The sequence below is a fragment of the Corylus avellana genome, chromosome ca1 (assembly GCF_901000735.1).
Source record: "Corylus avellana chromosome ca1, CavTom2PMs-1.0".
Classification (NCBI taxonomy): domain Eukaryota; kingdom Viridiplantae; phylum Streptophyta; class Magnoliopsida; order Fagales; family Betulaceae; genus Corylus; species Corylus avellana.
The window spans coordinates 5,696,841-5,711,565 of NC_081541.1; the positions used below are offsets into that span (position 1 = coordinate 5,696,841).

Below are 14,725 nucleotides of genomic sequence, written 5' to 3' on the forward strand. Positions count from 1 at the left end.
TTGTTGATTCTGTTTGTTCTGATTTTCCTAATGCTTTTTGGCATAGGAAAAAGCATATTGTTTCTTTGCCTTATGTTAAAGATTTCTCTGAAAACAAAATTCCAACTAAAGCTAGGCCTATTCAAATGAATGCTGAAACTTTAGAATTTTGTCAAAAAGAAATTGCTGATTTGCTTACTAAGGGTATTATTCGAAAGAGTAAGTCTCCTTGGTCTTGTGCTGCTTTTTATGTCATGAAAAATGCTGAGTTAGAAAGAGGTGCTCCAAGGTTAGTCATTAACTACAAGCCCCTCAACGATGTTTTACAGTGGATTAGGTATCCTATCCCCAATAGGAAGGATCTGGTCAGCCGTCTGAACGACGCTGTTGTCTTCTCTAAGTTTGATTTAAAGTCAGGTTTTTGGCAAGTCCAGATTAAGGATAGTGATAGGTACAAAACGGCCTTTACTACCCCTTTTGGTCATTATGAGTGGAATGTCATGCCTTTTGGTTTGAAAAATGCCCCGAGTGAGTTCCAGAATATCATGAACGATATTTTCAACCCATTCAGCCATTTCACCATTGTCTATATTGATGATGTCCTTGTTTTCTCAAAGTCCATCGATGAACACTGGAAACATTTGAAATCGTTTCTAGAAACCATTCGATATAACGGGCTTGTTGTTTCCGCCAAAAAGATCAAACTCTTCCAAGATAAAATCAGATTTCTTGGATTTGATATTTCTAAAGGTCAGATTCGTCCTATTGACAGGGCGATTCAATTTGCTGATAAATTCCCTGATATCATCACTGAGAAATCACAGCTTCAAAGATTTCTTGGTTCTCTCAATTACATTGCTGATTTCTATAAGGATTTGCGAAAACATTGTAAACCTTTATTTGAAAGGTTGCAAGGCAATCCTCCCCCTTGGTCTGATATCCATACTTCCCTTGTTAAAGAAATCAAACTCCATGTTAAGACCCTCCCATGCCTTGGCATCCCTTCTGATAATTCTTTCAAGATTGTGGATACTGACGCCTCTGATATTGGTTTTGGAGGTATCCTGAAACAAGTTGTTCCATCAGAATCTAACCCAGAATCTTCTGAACAAATTGTTCGATTCCATTCTGGATCTTGGAATTCTGCACAGATTAATTATAGTACTATTAAGAAAGAAATACTTTCTGTTGTTTTGTGCATTACTAAATTTCAGTCTGATTTACTCAATCAAAAATTCTTGTTACAGATTGATTGTAAATCTGCCAAATATATTTTGAAAAAAGATGTTGAAAATATTGCATCAAAACAGATTTTTGCCAGATGGCAAGCTATTTTGAGTGTTTTTGATTTTGATATTGAATACATCAAAGGCTCCAACAATTCAATACCTGATTTTCTTACCCGTGAATTCTTGCAGTGCCACAATGGCCAGCAACAAGGGAAAGGAAAAGGTTAACTCTGTTTTGAAGCCTTGCCCCTCCATCCCACTTGACATGATTCCCCTTGATTTTCTTAGAGAACCTGTAACCCATACTTCGACAGTTTTTGGGAAATCCCCACTTATTGTCCAGTCAGATTCTTCTGCTTTTCATGGTTATATTCCCCTTGCTTCAGATTCCCAGACGGAATCCAGCTTCCAACCTGGTTCTCAGACGGAACCAAATTCTAACCCAATTGTTTTGTCATTCCCCTGGGTTACCCTACCATTTTCTCAATATTTGTTCTCTTCCCAAGATCTCTCCAGGACTGCTGGACAGTTAGCCTTCAATTATTTCCCTGCTCATTTCCATTGGATTCCTGAGCATCCTTTGAAGGATTTATCATTTTTCACTGATATCCTTATCAAAACCAAATCCATCAAATTTAGGAATATTCCCAAGAAAGATAACCCTTTAACGGCTATCGGGACTGTTGCCTATATTGTCAAATTCATCTCTGTAGAAGAATGGGGTTCTCACCCTTCTCAGCTACTCCCATCTTCTAATTCTCCAGTTTGCTTCTCATATTATGACTATGTCAATGCCTGGTTTCGCTTTATGCTTTACCAGAATTCCGAATCCAAACACTTCTGGTTTATAACTTTCATTGAAGATTTCAATTGCCAGCTTCCCTCTTGGTTCAAACATTGGTGGGATTATTTTGGCCTAACAATTGATGTTCTTCCTGGTCCCCTTGTTTATGCTTTTCACCTTTTCTCCTCCCATGTTGGCTGTAAAGGCTTTATTGCTCATTACAACCCTATTTTTTCTCCCATGCTTTATTTTGCCAGAGAATTCAGAATCCCTTGGTTTCTCAAATGGAAATATACCAGAAATCAAGAGAAAATTGAAAGGCGATGGTTTATGTGCAAAACCTGGACAATGTCTCCAAAAATTGGTCCCATTGTTAAAAAGGTTGAGCTTATGACTAGCAGATATGATGCCATTGTGCCATACTCTGCACCTACTCCTCCTGTCCCCAAATATTGTTCTAAAAAGAAGCAATGGATTCAAAACTATCTTGATTCTATTGGCTCTCTTGACAATGAAGAATAAATCGGGGTTGAAGACATATGGGCCTATAACGGTCCTCAAAGATCAGCTTTATCTAGCCCCACAAGTGGCTAGTTTTCTCAGTTTTTCCCAGAGACTGGCTTCATGACGGCCAGTATAGTACAGTTCGACAGAACTAGCCAGGACGGCTGGTTTCGGACTCGTTGGTTCCCCTTGATCTCAGACGGATCACTGTTCACTCATACTTGGAGTTACTGTGCAAAATCACTGTTCACTTTTACTGTTCATGTCCGGACGACACGCGCAGGATTACTGTTCAGATGCACTGTTCACTCACTGTTCAAGTTTTGTCAGCCGACACTACAGTGCCGGCAATCTACTGTTCCAGATTGATGCTTTCACTGTTCAGACTGGCGCCAGACGTGCCAATCTACAGTTTACTTTTTACTGTTTACTTTTGACCGCTGGACGCGGTCATTATTTGTAATTTACTGTTTTTACTTTTTTGAAGCCTATATAACGGGCTCCCCTTCTCCATTGTAAGGCAGAGGTTTTTTGAGAGGTTCCTTTCAAAGTGTCAAAGTGTCTTCAAGAGAGATCTTGGGAGTAGCTGGTTTTTCAAAATCTTTTAACATGAGTTTCTTAAGTTTTTTAAGATACTCTTCTTTTAACTCAGGATTATCAATTTTTGAAATCAAAGTTAAAAGCAAATCTTCTTGTTCTTCTGATTTTGACATCATTGAACAAGTTTTTGTGTTGCAGCAAGAACCGGCACAGTTCTCAAATTTGTAACAATTTTCATAAACAGAAGAATCAGAATGATAATCAGAATCCGAAGAGGATGGAAGATCATCATTAGAAGAATAATCAGAAAAACCATTGTTTTGGAAAATCCTGAAAATCTTTTGCTTTTCATCGTCCTTGATGTTTAAAGCATTGATCTCTTGTTTAATCTTTTTGGGAGGTTTAGGGCACTTGTCGAATATATTTTCTGCTATTCAAACTTCTTGTCTCTGGATATCTGTTTTTTAGGGTGGGACTGAGTAGAAGAAACGCAGGATCCTCTTCGTCCAATCACTCGCCTCGCACATAGAAACTTGCTTCACCTAGGTCGTTAATACACAGAAAAATTAAATTATAATAATAAATCTAATTAAAAAAACAAAAAATAACATAGCTTGAGAAGTGAATGACAACATATAGGGCATTGCAAAAAAACAAAAAAAAGAGCTAAATATAGCCAACAAAGTCTCAGATTCCATAATTTCCATTCTACCACTTGACAAAATATATATATATATTCGAATATTTTTTCTGCTATTCAAACTTCTTGTCTCTGGATATCTGTTTTTTAGGGTGGGACTGAGTAGAAGAAACGCAGGATCTTCTTCGTCCAATCACTCGCCTCGCACATAGAAACTTGCTTCACCTAGGTCGTTAATACACAGAAAAATTAAATTATAATAATAAATCTAATTAAAAAAAAACAAAAAATAACATAGCTTGAGAAGTGAATGACAACATATAAGGCATTGCAAAAAAACAAAAAAAAGAGCTAAATATAGCCAACAAAGTCTCAGATTCCATAATTTCCATTCTACCACTTGACAAAAAATATATATATATATATATTCGAATATTTTTTCTGCTATTCAAACTTCTTGTCTCTGGATATCTGTTTTTGAGGGTGGGACTGAGTAGAAGAAACGCAGGATCCTCTTCGTCCAATCACCCGCCTCGCACATAGAAACTTGCTTCACCTAGGTCGTTAATACACAGAAAAATTAAATTATAATAATAAATCTAATTAAAAAAACAAAAAATAACATAGCTTGAGAAGTGAATGACAACATATAGGGCATTGCAAAAAAACAAAAAAAAGAGCTAAATATAGCCAACAAAGTCTCAGATTCCATAATTTCCATTCTACCACTTGACAAAATATATATATATATATTCGAATATTTTTTCTGCTATTCAAACTTCTTGTCTCTGGATATCTGTTTTTGAGGGTGGGACTGAGTAGAAGAAACGCAGGATCCTCTTCGTCCAATCACCCGCCTCGCACATAGAAACTTGCTTCACCTAGGTCGTTAATACACAGAAAAATTAAATTATAATAATAAATCTAATTAAAAAAACAAAAAATAACATAGCTTGAGAAGTGAATGACAACATATAGGGCATTGCAAAAAAACAAAAAAGAGCTAAATATAGCCAACAAAGTCTCAGATTCCATAATTTCCATTCTACCACTTGAAATATATATATATATTCGAATATTTCTTCTGCTATTCAAACTTCTTGTCTCTGGATATCTGTTTTTTAGGGTGGGACTGAGTAGAAGAAACGCAGGATCCTCTTCGTCCAATCACTCGCCTCGCACATAGAAACTTGCTTCACCTTGGTCGTTAATACACAGAAAAATTAAATTATAATAATAAATCTAATTAAAAAAACACAAAATAACATAGCTTGAGAAGTGAATGACAAAATATAGGGCATTGCAAAAAAAAAGAAAAAAGAGCTAAATATAGCCAACAAAGTCTTAGATTCCATAATTTCCATTCTACCACTTGACAAAATATATATATATATATTCGAATATTTTTTCTGCTATTCAAACTTCTTGTCTCTGGATATCTGTTTTTGAGGGTGGGACTGAGTAGAAGAAACGCAGGATCCTCTTCGTCCAATCACCCGCCTCGCACATAGAAACTTGCTTCACCTAGGTCGTTAATACACAGAAAAATTAAATTATAATAATAAATCTAATTAAAAAAACAAAAAATAACATAGCTTGAGAAGTGAATGACAACATATAGGGCATTGCAAAAAAACAAAAAAAAAAGCTAAATATAACCAACAAAGTCTCAGATTCCATAATTTCCATTCTACCACTTAACAAAAATATATATATTCGAATATTTTTTCTGCTATTCAAACTTCTTGTCTCTGGATATCTGTTTTTGAGGGTGGGACTGAGTAGAAGAAACGCAGGCTCCTCTTCGTCCAATCACCCGCTTCGCACATAGAAACTTGCTTCACCTAGGTCGTTAATACACAGAAAAATTAAATTATAATAATAAATCTAATTAAAAAAACAAAAAATAACATAGCTTGAGAAGTGAATGACAACATATAGGGCATTGCAAAAAAACAAAAAAAAAGAGCTAAATATAGCCAACAAAGTCTCAGATTCCATAATTTCCAATCTACCACTTTACAAAAAAAATATATATATATATATATATTCGAATATTTTTTCTGCTATTCAAACTTCTTGTCTCTGGATATCTGTTTTTTAGGGTGGGACTGAGTAGAAGAAACGCAGGATCCTCTTCGTCCAATCACTCGCCTCGCACATAGAAACTTGCTTCACCTAGGTCGTTAATACACAGAAAAATTAAATTATAATAATAAATCTAATTAAAAAAACAAAAAATAACATAGCTTGAGAAGTGAATGACAACATATAGGGCATTGCAAAAAAACAAAAAAAAGAGCTAAATATAGCCAACAAAGTCTCAGATTCCATAATTTCCATTCTACCACTTGACAAAAATATATATATATATTCGAATATTTTTTCTGCTATTCAAACTTCTTGTCTCTGGATATCTTTTTTTGAGGATGGGACTGAGTAGAAGAAACGCAGGATCCTCTTCGTCCAATCACTCGCCTCGCACATAGAAACTTGCTTCACCTAGGTCGTTAATACACAGAAAAATTAAATTATAATAATAAATCTAATTAAAAAAACAAAAAATAACATAGCTAGAGAAGTGAATGACAACATATAGGGCATTGCAAAAAAACAAAAAAAAGAGCTAAATATAGCCAACAAAGTCTCAGATTCCATAATTTCCATTCTACCACTTGACAAAAATATATATATATATTCGAATATTTTTTCTGCTATTCAAACTTCTTGTCTCTGGATATCTGTTTTTGAGGGTGGGACTGAGTAGAAGAAACGCAGGATCCTCTTCGTCCAATCACCCGCCTCGCACATAGAAACTTGCTTCACCTAGGTCGTTAATACACAGAAAAATTAAATTATAATAATAAATCTAATTAAAAAAACAAAAAATAACATAGCTAGAGAAGTGAATGACAACATATAGGGCATTGCAAAAAAACAAAAAAAAGTGCTAAATATATCCAACAAAGTCTCAGATTCCATAATTTCCATTCTAGCACTTGGCAATATATATATATATATATTCGAATATTTTTTCTGCTATTCAAACTTCTTGTCTCTGGATATCTGTTTTTGAGGGTGGGACTGAGTAGAAGAAACGCAGGATCCTCTTCGTCCAAGCACCCGCCTCGCACATAGAAACTTGCTTCACCTAGGTCGTTAATACAAAGAAAAATCAAATTATAATAATAAATCTAATGAAAAAAACAAAAAATAACATAGCTAGAGAAGTGAATGACAACATATAGGACATTGCAAAAAAACACAAAAAAGAGCTAAATATAGCCAACAAAGTCTCAGATTCCATAATTTCCATTCTACCACTTGACACAAATATATACATATATATATATATATATATATATATATATATTCGAATATTTTTTCTGCTATTCAAACTTCTTGTCTGACATTGATAGTGAATTACAAGTTGTGTTTAAAAATGGTATATAAATATAACATACATGTCATGTATTTTTAGGAGCGATGATGCTTAATTTGACAATGGCAAATGCTTTTGTGCATTCTCCCACCCATCTCCTCTCTGTTTTTTTTTTTTTATTTAAAAAAAAAAAATCAAGATGTTAAAGAGAGAAAATGGTGAAGAGATGGTTGGGAAAATGCATTATAGCAAACCTCTTTGACAATGGGAGCTTTCTGTTTACTATATATCATTTTTTGTAATTAAGTGCACATTACGTAATTTAAAACAAAGCACTCATCTCCTCGATCCCAATGACATACATGATAAGGTAAGAGATATTATCCTCTTGGCTACTGTGTAATTTACTCTAATATATAGTATTTCCATGACAAACGTTATAAATTGTAGTTTTATCTTATTTTTATTGAATGAGTAAATTTATATATTATTCTTACACCACACCAAAGTTAATGTACGTAGTATGATCTTTCATAACATGGCATTTTTCAAGGACTACCAACTCATGTCATATTAGTATAGCATAATTGAGGTGTGAAAAATAGCTTCTTTTTTTTTTTTTTTTCCTTTTTAAGCTAGTAGAAGATGAAGCGTTGAGTCTTGAGAACAAAAACAAAACCCAAAGGAAACTCTTCACCTATGAGAACGTGTAAGAGATGAAGAAATGTTTTTTTGTTGGGATTGTAAAAGTCCTGACTCTTTGACTATTCACTTTCGAGACTTGTGTTTTCTGGCAAGCATATGTCATATTTAGCCAATAAAAAAAACACAAATATTTATTTTAATACTAATTTCAACAGATTTTTTTTATTTTATTATCTATGTTGTTTAAATATTTATTTATTATTTTCTTAAACAACTAAGAGAGAAGACAGAAAAATAATTATGTCAAAATGAGAGACGAGAGAAAAGATAAAAAAAACAACATAAGCTATATTGCTAGCCTAAAATAGATAATCAAGAAGCAAAATATGTATTTTACACAAACAAACAGAAGGCAAACTGTTCAATGTAATTTTTGCATCATGTTAATTAAATATACACAATATAAAAATTTTAGAACATTTACCAAAGATGCTTAATTTATTGGGTTAGACAAAATAGCTTAAAGTTTATTTTGGCTAACTCTGGAGCAAAACATTCTCAAAACAACTATACATCCGACTAGTCAAAATAACTAAAAATTTGTTGAACAACTTGAAAGGATTGCTTTAGAGAAGTGGCTTAACCATCTTTTTATTTGAAATAGCTAATCAAAAATTGGTTTATCTATTTTAGATAATAACTTTTAAAATACACCTTACATCTAATAATATATTGTCCTTTTATACTATTCAAATATTATTTGTATTTATTTCTAAGGGATAGTTCAATTAACTGTAGACCACGTCTAATGAAGCAAAAGTCACTAGTTCAAATCTCCCCCCCCTTTCTCCTTGTGTGGGTATATATATATATATATATATATATATATTTGTATTTTTTTTAATTATTTCTTTTTTTTTTTATAAGAATTTAGTTTAATAATTTTTGAATATATTTAGCTCATTTTTTAATTTTATTTTTTGTAACTATTAATAAGCTCATTTTTTTTTTGCTTTGGTCTAATACAAGTCTGCTATGGCTGTACGGGGCTCTACGAGGCATGAGTCATCAGATTTACTCAAGTGACTACCTCTTCCATGTATACCCCAAAATTACACTCTTACCAACCACCTACTTATTTCATGACTATGAAATGATTTGTCATTTATAATTTTAATTTTTTTAACATAACTTTAAGAAAATAAAATAAAAATTTGAAAAACCCAAAAGATTGCACCAAATTTTCCAAAACGTTGTTTGATTACTGACAGCCGGGAATGGTCCTCGTTATTTTATTTTTCCTAGTCTGGGAATGGTCTAGCTATTATTCCCTATTTGAATATTGAAAACACATTGACTCTGCCTTCTTTCTCTCTGAAAATAAGAAACCCTTTTTAACTTGCTTTGTTTAGAGTTTTCCAGTGGGAAGGAGGACATGGGTATCCGTAGCCAGCGAAAATATGGCAAAATGACAGATGGAAGAAGGGCCTAAGACAAAAGAAGAACAGTCAACTCGACAAGACCAAAGGGAAAATCGAACAAACCTGACCGTTCTTGTATGAATTTTGGCAAAGAGACAGAGAGCCCAAGGAAAGACAAAAGAGAGATGGTTTATGGTTTACAGACTTTGCTTTCTGAAACACTCAAGATTGGTTTTGCATGCATGGATCACAGAAAGTTGAAAGCTTAATAAGCATTTTGTGAAAGAATTCAGACATATGGAGGAAGGAAACCTTAAGCATGGAAACATGGTGGAAAAAAGTGGAAAAAATCAGCAAGAAAATTTCACCTCCTGCTCTTGCTTGATTTTGATAGCAACGAACACCCTCCATTTATGAAACAACCATTCCCTCGTACACGTGCATTAAATGCTAAATGCTTTTCTTCTGTCGCGACCGACTCTGTTTGCTCTCTTTTCAGTACTGAAGATGAACAATGCACGTGTGTTGGATAAGGCTCACATGTGTTGGATAAACAATTCACAGCTTTGCAGCATAGCCTTTTGATTTTTGTTTTCTGATTTATTTATTATTATTATTTTTCTAAGTACAGCTAGCCTTCTGAAATCTGGAAGTTCTCTATATTCAATGTTACCTTTTTTTAAAAAAAAAATCTCAAACCCTACTTTGTTTAAAATTTCATTTCCTCCCAGTTAATTAGCTCAAAAATGTTTTGTAGAGGCTATTTTCCTGTTTCGGATTCTTCTAGTGCAAAAGAATGTAAATTAAAAGCACAAGATAAAACAATCCACAAGAAGTATGTCCTAATAATGCAATCAAAATATGTGGCAGAATTCGTCGATTCTTATATAAATGAGAATATGATTTTCTTCTATTTCAAATCAAATAGGTAGTATTAATTTCATGGTTATGATTTAAAATTATTTTAAAATTTTAAAATATAAAATTACTTTAAATCTTAAGGATATAATAAATATTATCCATTTTCATTTAAAATGGGAGATGATCAATTGTCTCCTAAAATGGGCCTAATCTCATGTTGACTCAATATTAAACAGTCAAGTCCCTATTCCCAGCATAGTCATGATTCAAGATAAACTTTTTGTCTAACCCCAACTTACACAGTTTTTTGGATTTTATTAGATAACTAATAAAATAAGAGGGAGCTAAATGAATTTTGTTTTGTTTTTGTTTTTGTTTTTTTTGTTTTTTTTTTTTCACGTGTCCACACAAGGGAAAAGAAGAAGAAGGGGAGATTCAAATTAGTGACCTCCACTTCATGAGGCGTGATTTACAGCCAATTAAGCTACTCTTTAGGGACTTCTTTTTCATTTGTTAATTGGGGCAGAATGTTGGATTGTATGATATTTGAGATTTACAGGCCACATAAGAAATAGGTAAATTCTTTGGGGGACCTCCAATATGTTTCACAAAAACTAATGGTAAATGAGAAAAACAAAAAAAACAAAAAAAACAAAAATCTGTCCAAGCTGTTTGTATGGATGTGTCATAAGTGGAGTTTTGAATGTGCTTAGAAAATTCATCTCTCCAATCTTCCAAACAAGCAAATTAATTTGACCATCTAAACATAGCTTTTATTATAGTTTTTATCACATGGGAACTTTGTTAACCTATTATGGGTTTTTTTGTTTTTGTTTTTTTTTTTGTTTTTAAAGTGATGTAATGTAACATAAAAATGAAAATTCTATGAGAAGTGTTTTGGTGAGTTCATATTTGAGGAAATATATTTTTATATAATACACTTGCTTATTTTGAAAATCTAAACAAATCTAGAGCTTTACTTGTAAAAAAAATTAAAGAAACTAAAAAAAAAAAAAAAAAAGTTAGGCAGGAACACTACTACCCTAACATTCTTGTTTATTTTTTAAATAATAAGTTAGTTTTTACCTTTGCTTGAAGCACGTGTTTTGTCAAAATATTCCCATAACAGTACGTGGAATAATACAAACTTATAAAAAAAATGTTTTAAATTTTATTTAAAGAATGTTTTGTATTTTAAGTTGTTTTCAAATCAAAAGTGTTTTAAGTTGTACTTATGTGATTTTTAAGAACCTTATATTCTTATTTTGACAATTAAAGTTTAGAGTTCTTTGCTCCAGTGACATATAGCACATTTTGTGAAATTTTTCGTCTTTAATGAAAGAAGGTAAAGATGCATCTCATTATAATTCACACGCCACAGAGGATGGCAGGCAGTAGAGGGTGGCTTTCCTTCCACAAATGGAGAGTACTATTTAAACAAATATTTATTTGTTGAGGACTAAATGAAAAATATAATGAAATGACATATTTGTCAATGTCAACCAAAATTACAAACTCATGTCCTTTTTAGTTTTTATTGATATCTAAAATCTCAGAGACTTTTAGGACAATTTCCCTTTTAAAAATATCAGAGAGACAAAAATTGTATCACCATTCTATCCGTTTGTTTTCCATGTTAATCACATGCATGAGACATAGCCTGGCTAGAATATAGGCAAAACAATGGAGGAATTGCCCTAGCCCTCAGCTTTTGCCATCTCCCAAATAAAATAAATTCTACTCTTAATGTGTGCAAATTGCAATATCAGATATTCGATTCCTTCTGTATCACCCTTCAGATATTATAATGATTGCACTGGAAAACAAAGCAATAATTTTAACCTTAAAAAGCACGATTATCCGAACCCTACATGCTATAAAGATGATATTATCAAAGAGTCACAATCATAAATAAATAAATAAAATAAATAGTATTAGATTTTTTATTTTTATTTTTCGTTTTAATTTGGGCAGTTCTGGACAAGTGTTGCAGATAAAGATCAGTCCCACCTTCTATGCATGAAGCAACGAAAATGCTACGCCGCCAAAGCGACCCGTATGTCTGGTAACGAGGACAGGCATTAAATGGATAGCTATAATGAGTATCTCTTGTTCTACTTTTTCTACTGCAGAGATTTTTTTCCCAGAAAAATGTATAACAATTCTGCAAAGCTTCCCCATTTCACATGCCAGCCACGCCCCTCCCCCTCAATCCCCACCGTCCGATCCATCTACAAAATTGTATAACACTCACACCCCTTGCCCTCGTGTCCTTTTCATCCATCGCTTTCCCTCGGTGTGTCTACCTGATACAAGTAGCAGACGACACACATTTTCCGGTCGTTCCAAGCTGTTTGTCCGGTTTTCCCTCCTCCCACTTTTTCTCTCCAACCAAACATGTCAAAGCCTTTGAACCCGAACGCCCAGTCCTTCCACCCTGAAAAGGAGGCACTCGCCATCACCTTCGCCTTCTCTCGCCGGCAGCCGCAACAGCTTCTTCTGCCTTTGCTTCCTCTGTCGCAGGCGTGGCCGCCGGTTCCGGCCTTCCTCCCGGACGGGCCTTGTGGTCCGTACGGGCAAGTCATCTATGATGCTGGCGCACAGCCTGAGCCGATTCAGAAGTTGAAGGGTCCCGAGGTGTTTGAAAGGGTGGATAGGGGACCGAGGTGCCAGGTGCAGAGACCGAGGCTTTTGAATCGAAAGGCTAGTAGTGTGAACTGCAGAGGGAAAGTTTGGATCCCAAAGAAAGAAGGGAAGAGTTGTGTAAGTAATGGCGTACTTCCTTTTCCTCCGGTTCTTGAAGTCATGAACAACAACTTTCACAGGGGAAACTCGTCGAAGACGATGAATGCTGCTCCTGCTCGTATTATTCATTTCCCTTCCACTCTTGATGAAGTTATAAGTTCTGACAAAACCACTGTCATGATCAAGAACATCCCCAACCAGTTCATGTGGGCTCTCTCTCTCTCTCTCTCTATATATATAGGGTACATTTGTTGTTTGTCATGTAACATTTTTATGTCCTCTCGGCGGCTCACACACCACCACTTGTGTCTCCATGATTGTGTTGTGTATAACCAGTCTTCCCCAAGAGAAAGTTGTGGAGGCATTTCTGCCCGAGTACTCTGCAACTTTTTGTCTCAAGCGACTAAAAAAAAGCATGAAAGAGGGAAGTCATTGTTTTTGTCGTCCTTTGTCTGGTTTTTTTGTCCTTCATCCCATTTTGTAACAAATAATACATTATTGATGTAGCCTCACTTAGAGAGGGCATCAACAATGGGTTTCCTTTTGCACTCGTGTTTGTGTATGTGCACGTGCATGGTGTAGTTGCTTGTGTATAACCAGTCTTCCTGCAACTTTTTATCTCAAGCGACTGAAAAAGCATGAAAGAGGGAAGTCATTGTTTGGTCTTACTTTGTCTGGTTTTTCTGTCCTTCATCCGATTTTGTAACAAATAATATCCGTTGGAGATTTCTGTCTCAGAAAATTATTGATGTAGCCTCACTTTAGAGAGGGCATCAACAATGGGTTACCTTTTGCACTCGTGTTTGTGCACGTGCATGGTGTAGTTGCTTGTGTACATGGATATATTTCGTGCAATTCTTTTATGGCTTGATTAATGTTTTGTCGTCTAACATTTTTCAGAAGGGATGATCTGCTCGCTATACTTGACAAACATTGTCGGGAAGAGAACATGAAGCCAGAGTCACAATCGTGCAAGTCTGCCTACGACCTTGTCTATTTGCCCATGGATTTCAGGTTCATTTGCTTTCCAAATTTCCTATATATATACTCGTCACACCATCGGCGTTTTGGTATAAACTTTATTTTTGGGTTACTTTTTGTAGGAAATTTTGGTATCAGGGGAAGATGACAAATCTGGGGTACGCATTCGTGAATTTTACAAGTTGTAGGGCTGCATTCAGGTTCTTCTTGTCATTTCACAAACACGTTTGGGCCGTTACTGAGAACAAGAAAATATGTGAAGTCACTCTTGCTGAGCTTCAGGTTGATTTCCCATAAAACCCTTTTCAAAATCGTTCATTTTCCATGACTCAATGGGTAGTTCGTTTTGCTTCTTACATTGACATTTTTTTTTTCCTTTCTCTTTGTTGGGTTTTGAGGTATGCAGGGAAAAGAGCCGTTGATTGATAGCTTCAAAAACAGGCTCTTCTGGTGTCAAACATCCTCCTTCCTCCCTGCTGTTTTTGAGACTCCGAGGGACGGCTCGAACTTATCCACGTTCACGACGGTTGGCATACGTGTACCTCGCTCACCTCCCAAACGGCAACTTACTCGGGCGTTTCGTTTCCCTAAAACCTAGAAGCATTGCTCTCTCTCTCACTGGCCTCGCTTTTCATTGAAGTTGTATCTGGGAAGTTGTAGATAATGATTAGGTTTTGGTTTTTCTAGGAACCGGTGTTCGTTAACCCATGGTTAGTTAGGGGATTGTGTTGGTTTACGTGACAGCTAATGTTAGCTTAGGAACTACAGCTAAGGAGGTGAAGTCGATCTGTGGCCTCTGTTTTCATTCTCTCCCCGGTGGCTTTTTTGGGTGGTTCGTGGCACAATCTGGGGTGAATTGAAAACATTGGTTTCTTTGGATTTTTTTTTTTTATTATTTTTTTTCCTGTAGTGTTAGGATTATATATTAACTTTTCTTGTTATTTTTCTATATCGGAGATATTGAAATAGCTTCAGCTTCCTCTGTTTTCATTCTCTCCCTAGAGAGGAGTAAGG

The 14,725-nt window shown here is 34.8% G+C and overlaps 1 protein-coding gene across 1 annotated transcript; it reads left to right on the forward strand.

Moving 5' to 3' along the window:
* The first annotated feature begins 12,382 nt into the window (after positions 1–12,382).
* LOC132170145 (protein terminal ear1 homolog) lies at positions 12,383–14,309 on the forward strand. Its single transcript, XM_059581066.1, has 4 exons — positions 12,383–12,936; positions 13,631–13,744; positions 13,834–13,993; positions 14,118–14,309. The coding sequence occupies exons 1-4, from the start codon at positions 12,383–12,385 to the stop codon at positions 14,307–14,309; spliced, it is 1,020 nt and encodes a 339-aa protein (XP_059437049.1).
* Positions 14,310–14,725: the final 416 nt, after the last annotated feature.

Coding starts and splice junctions, on each gene's coding strand:
- LOC132170145 (XM_059581066.1), top strand. CDS start 12,383: ATGTCAAAGCCTTTGAACCCGAACGCCCAGTCCTTCCACCCTGAAAAG. Junction 12,937..13,630: donor AACATCCCCAACCAGTTCAT/GTGGGCTCTCTC, acceptor AACATTTTTCAG/AAGGGATGATCTGCTCGCTA. Junction 13,994..14,117: donor TCACTCTTGCTGAGCTTCAG/GTTGATTTCCCA, acceptor TGAGGTATGCAG/GGAAAAGAGCCGTTGATTGA.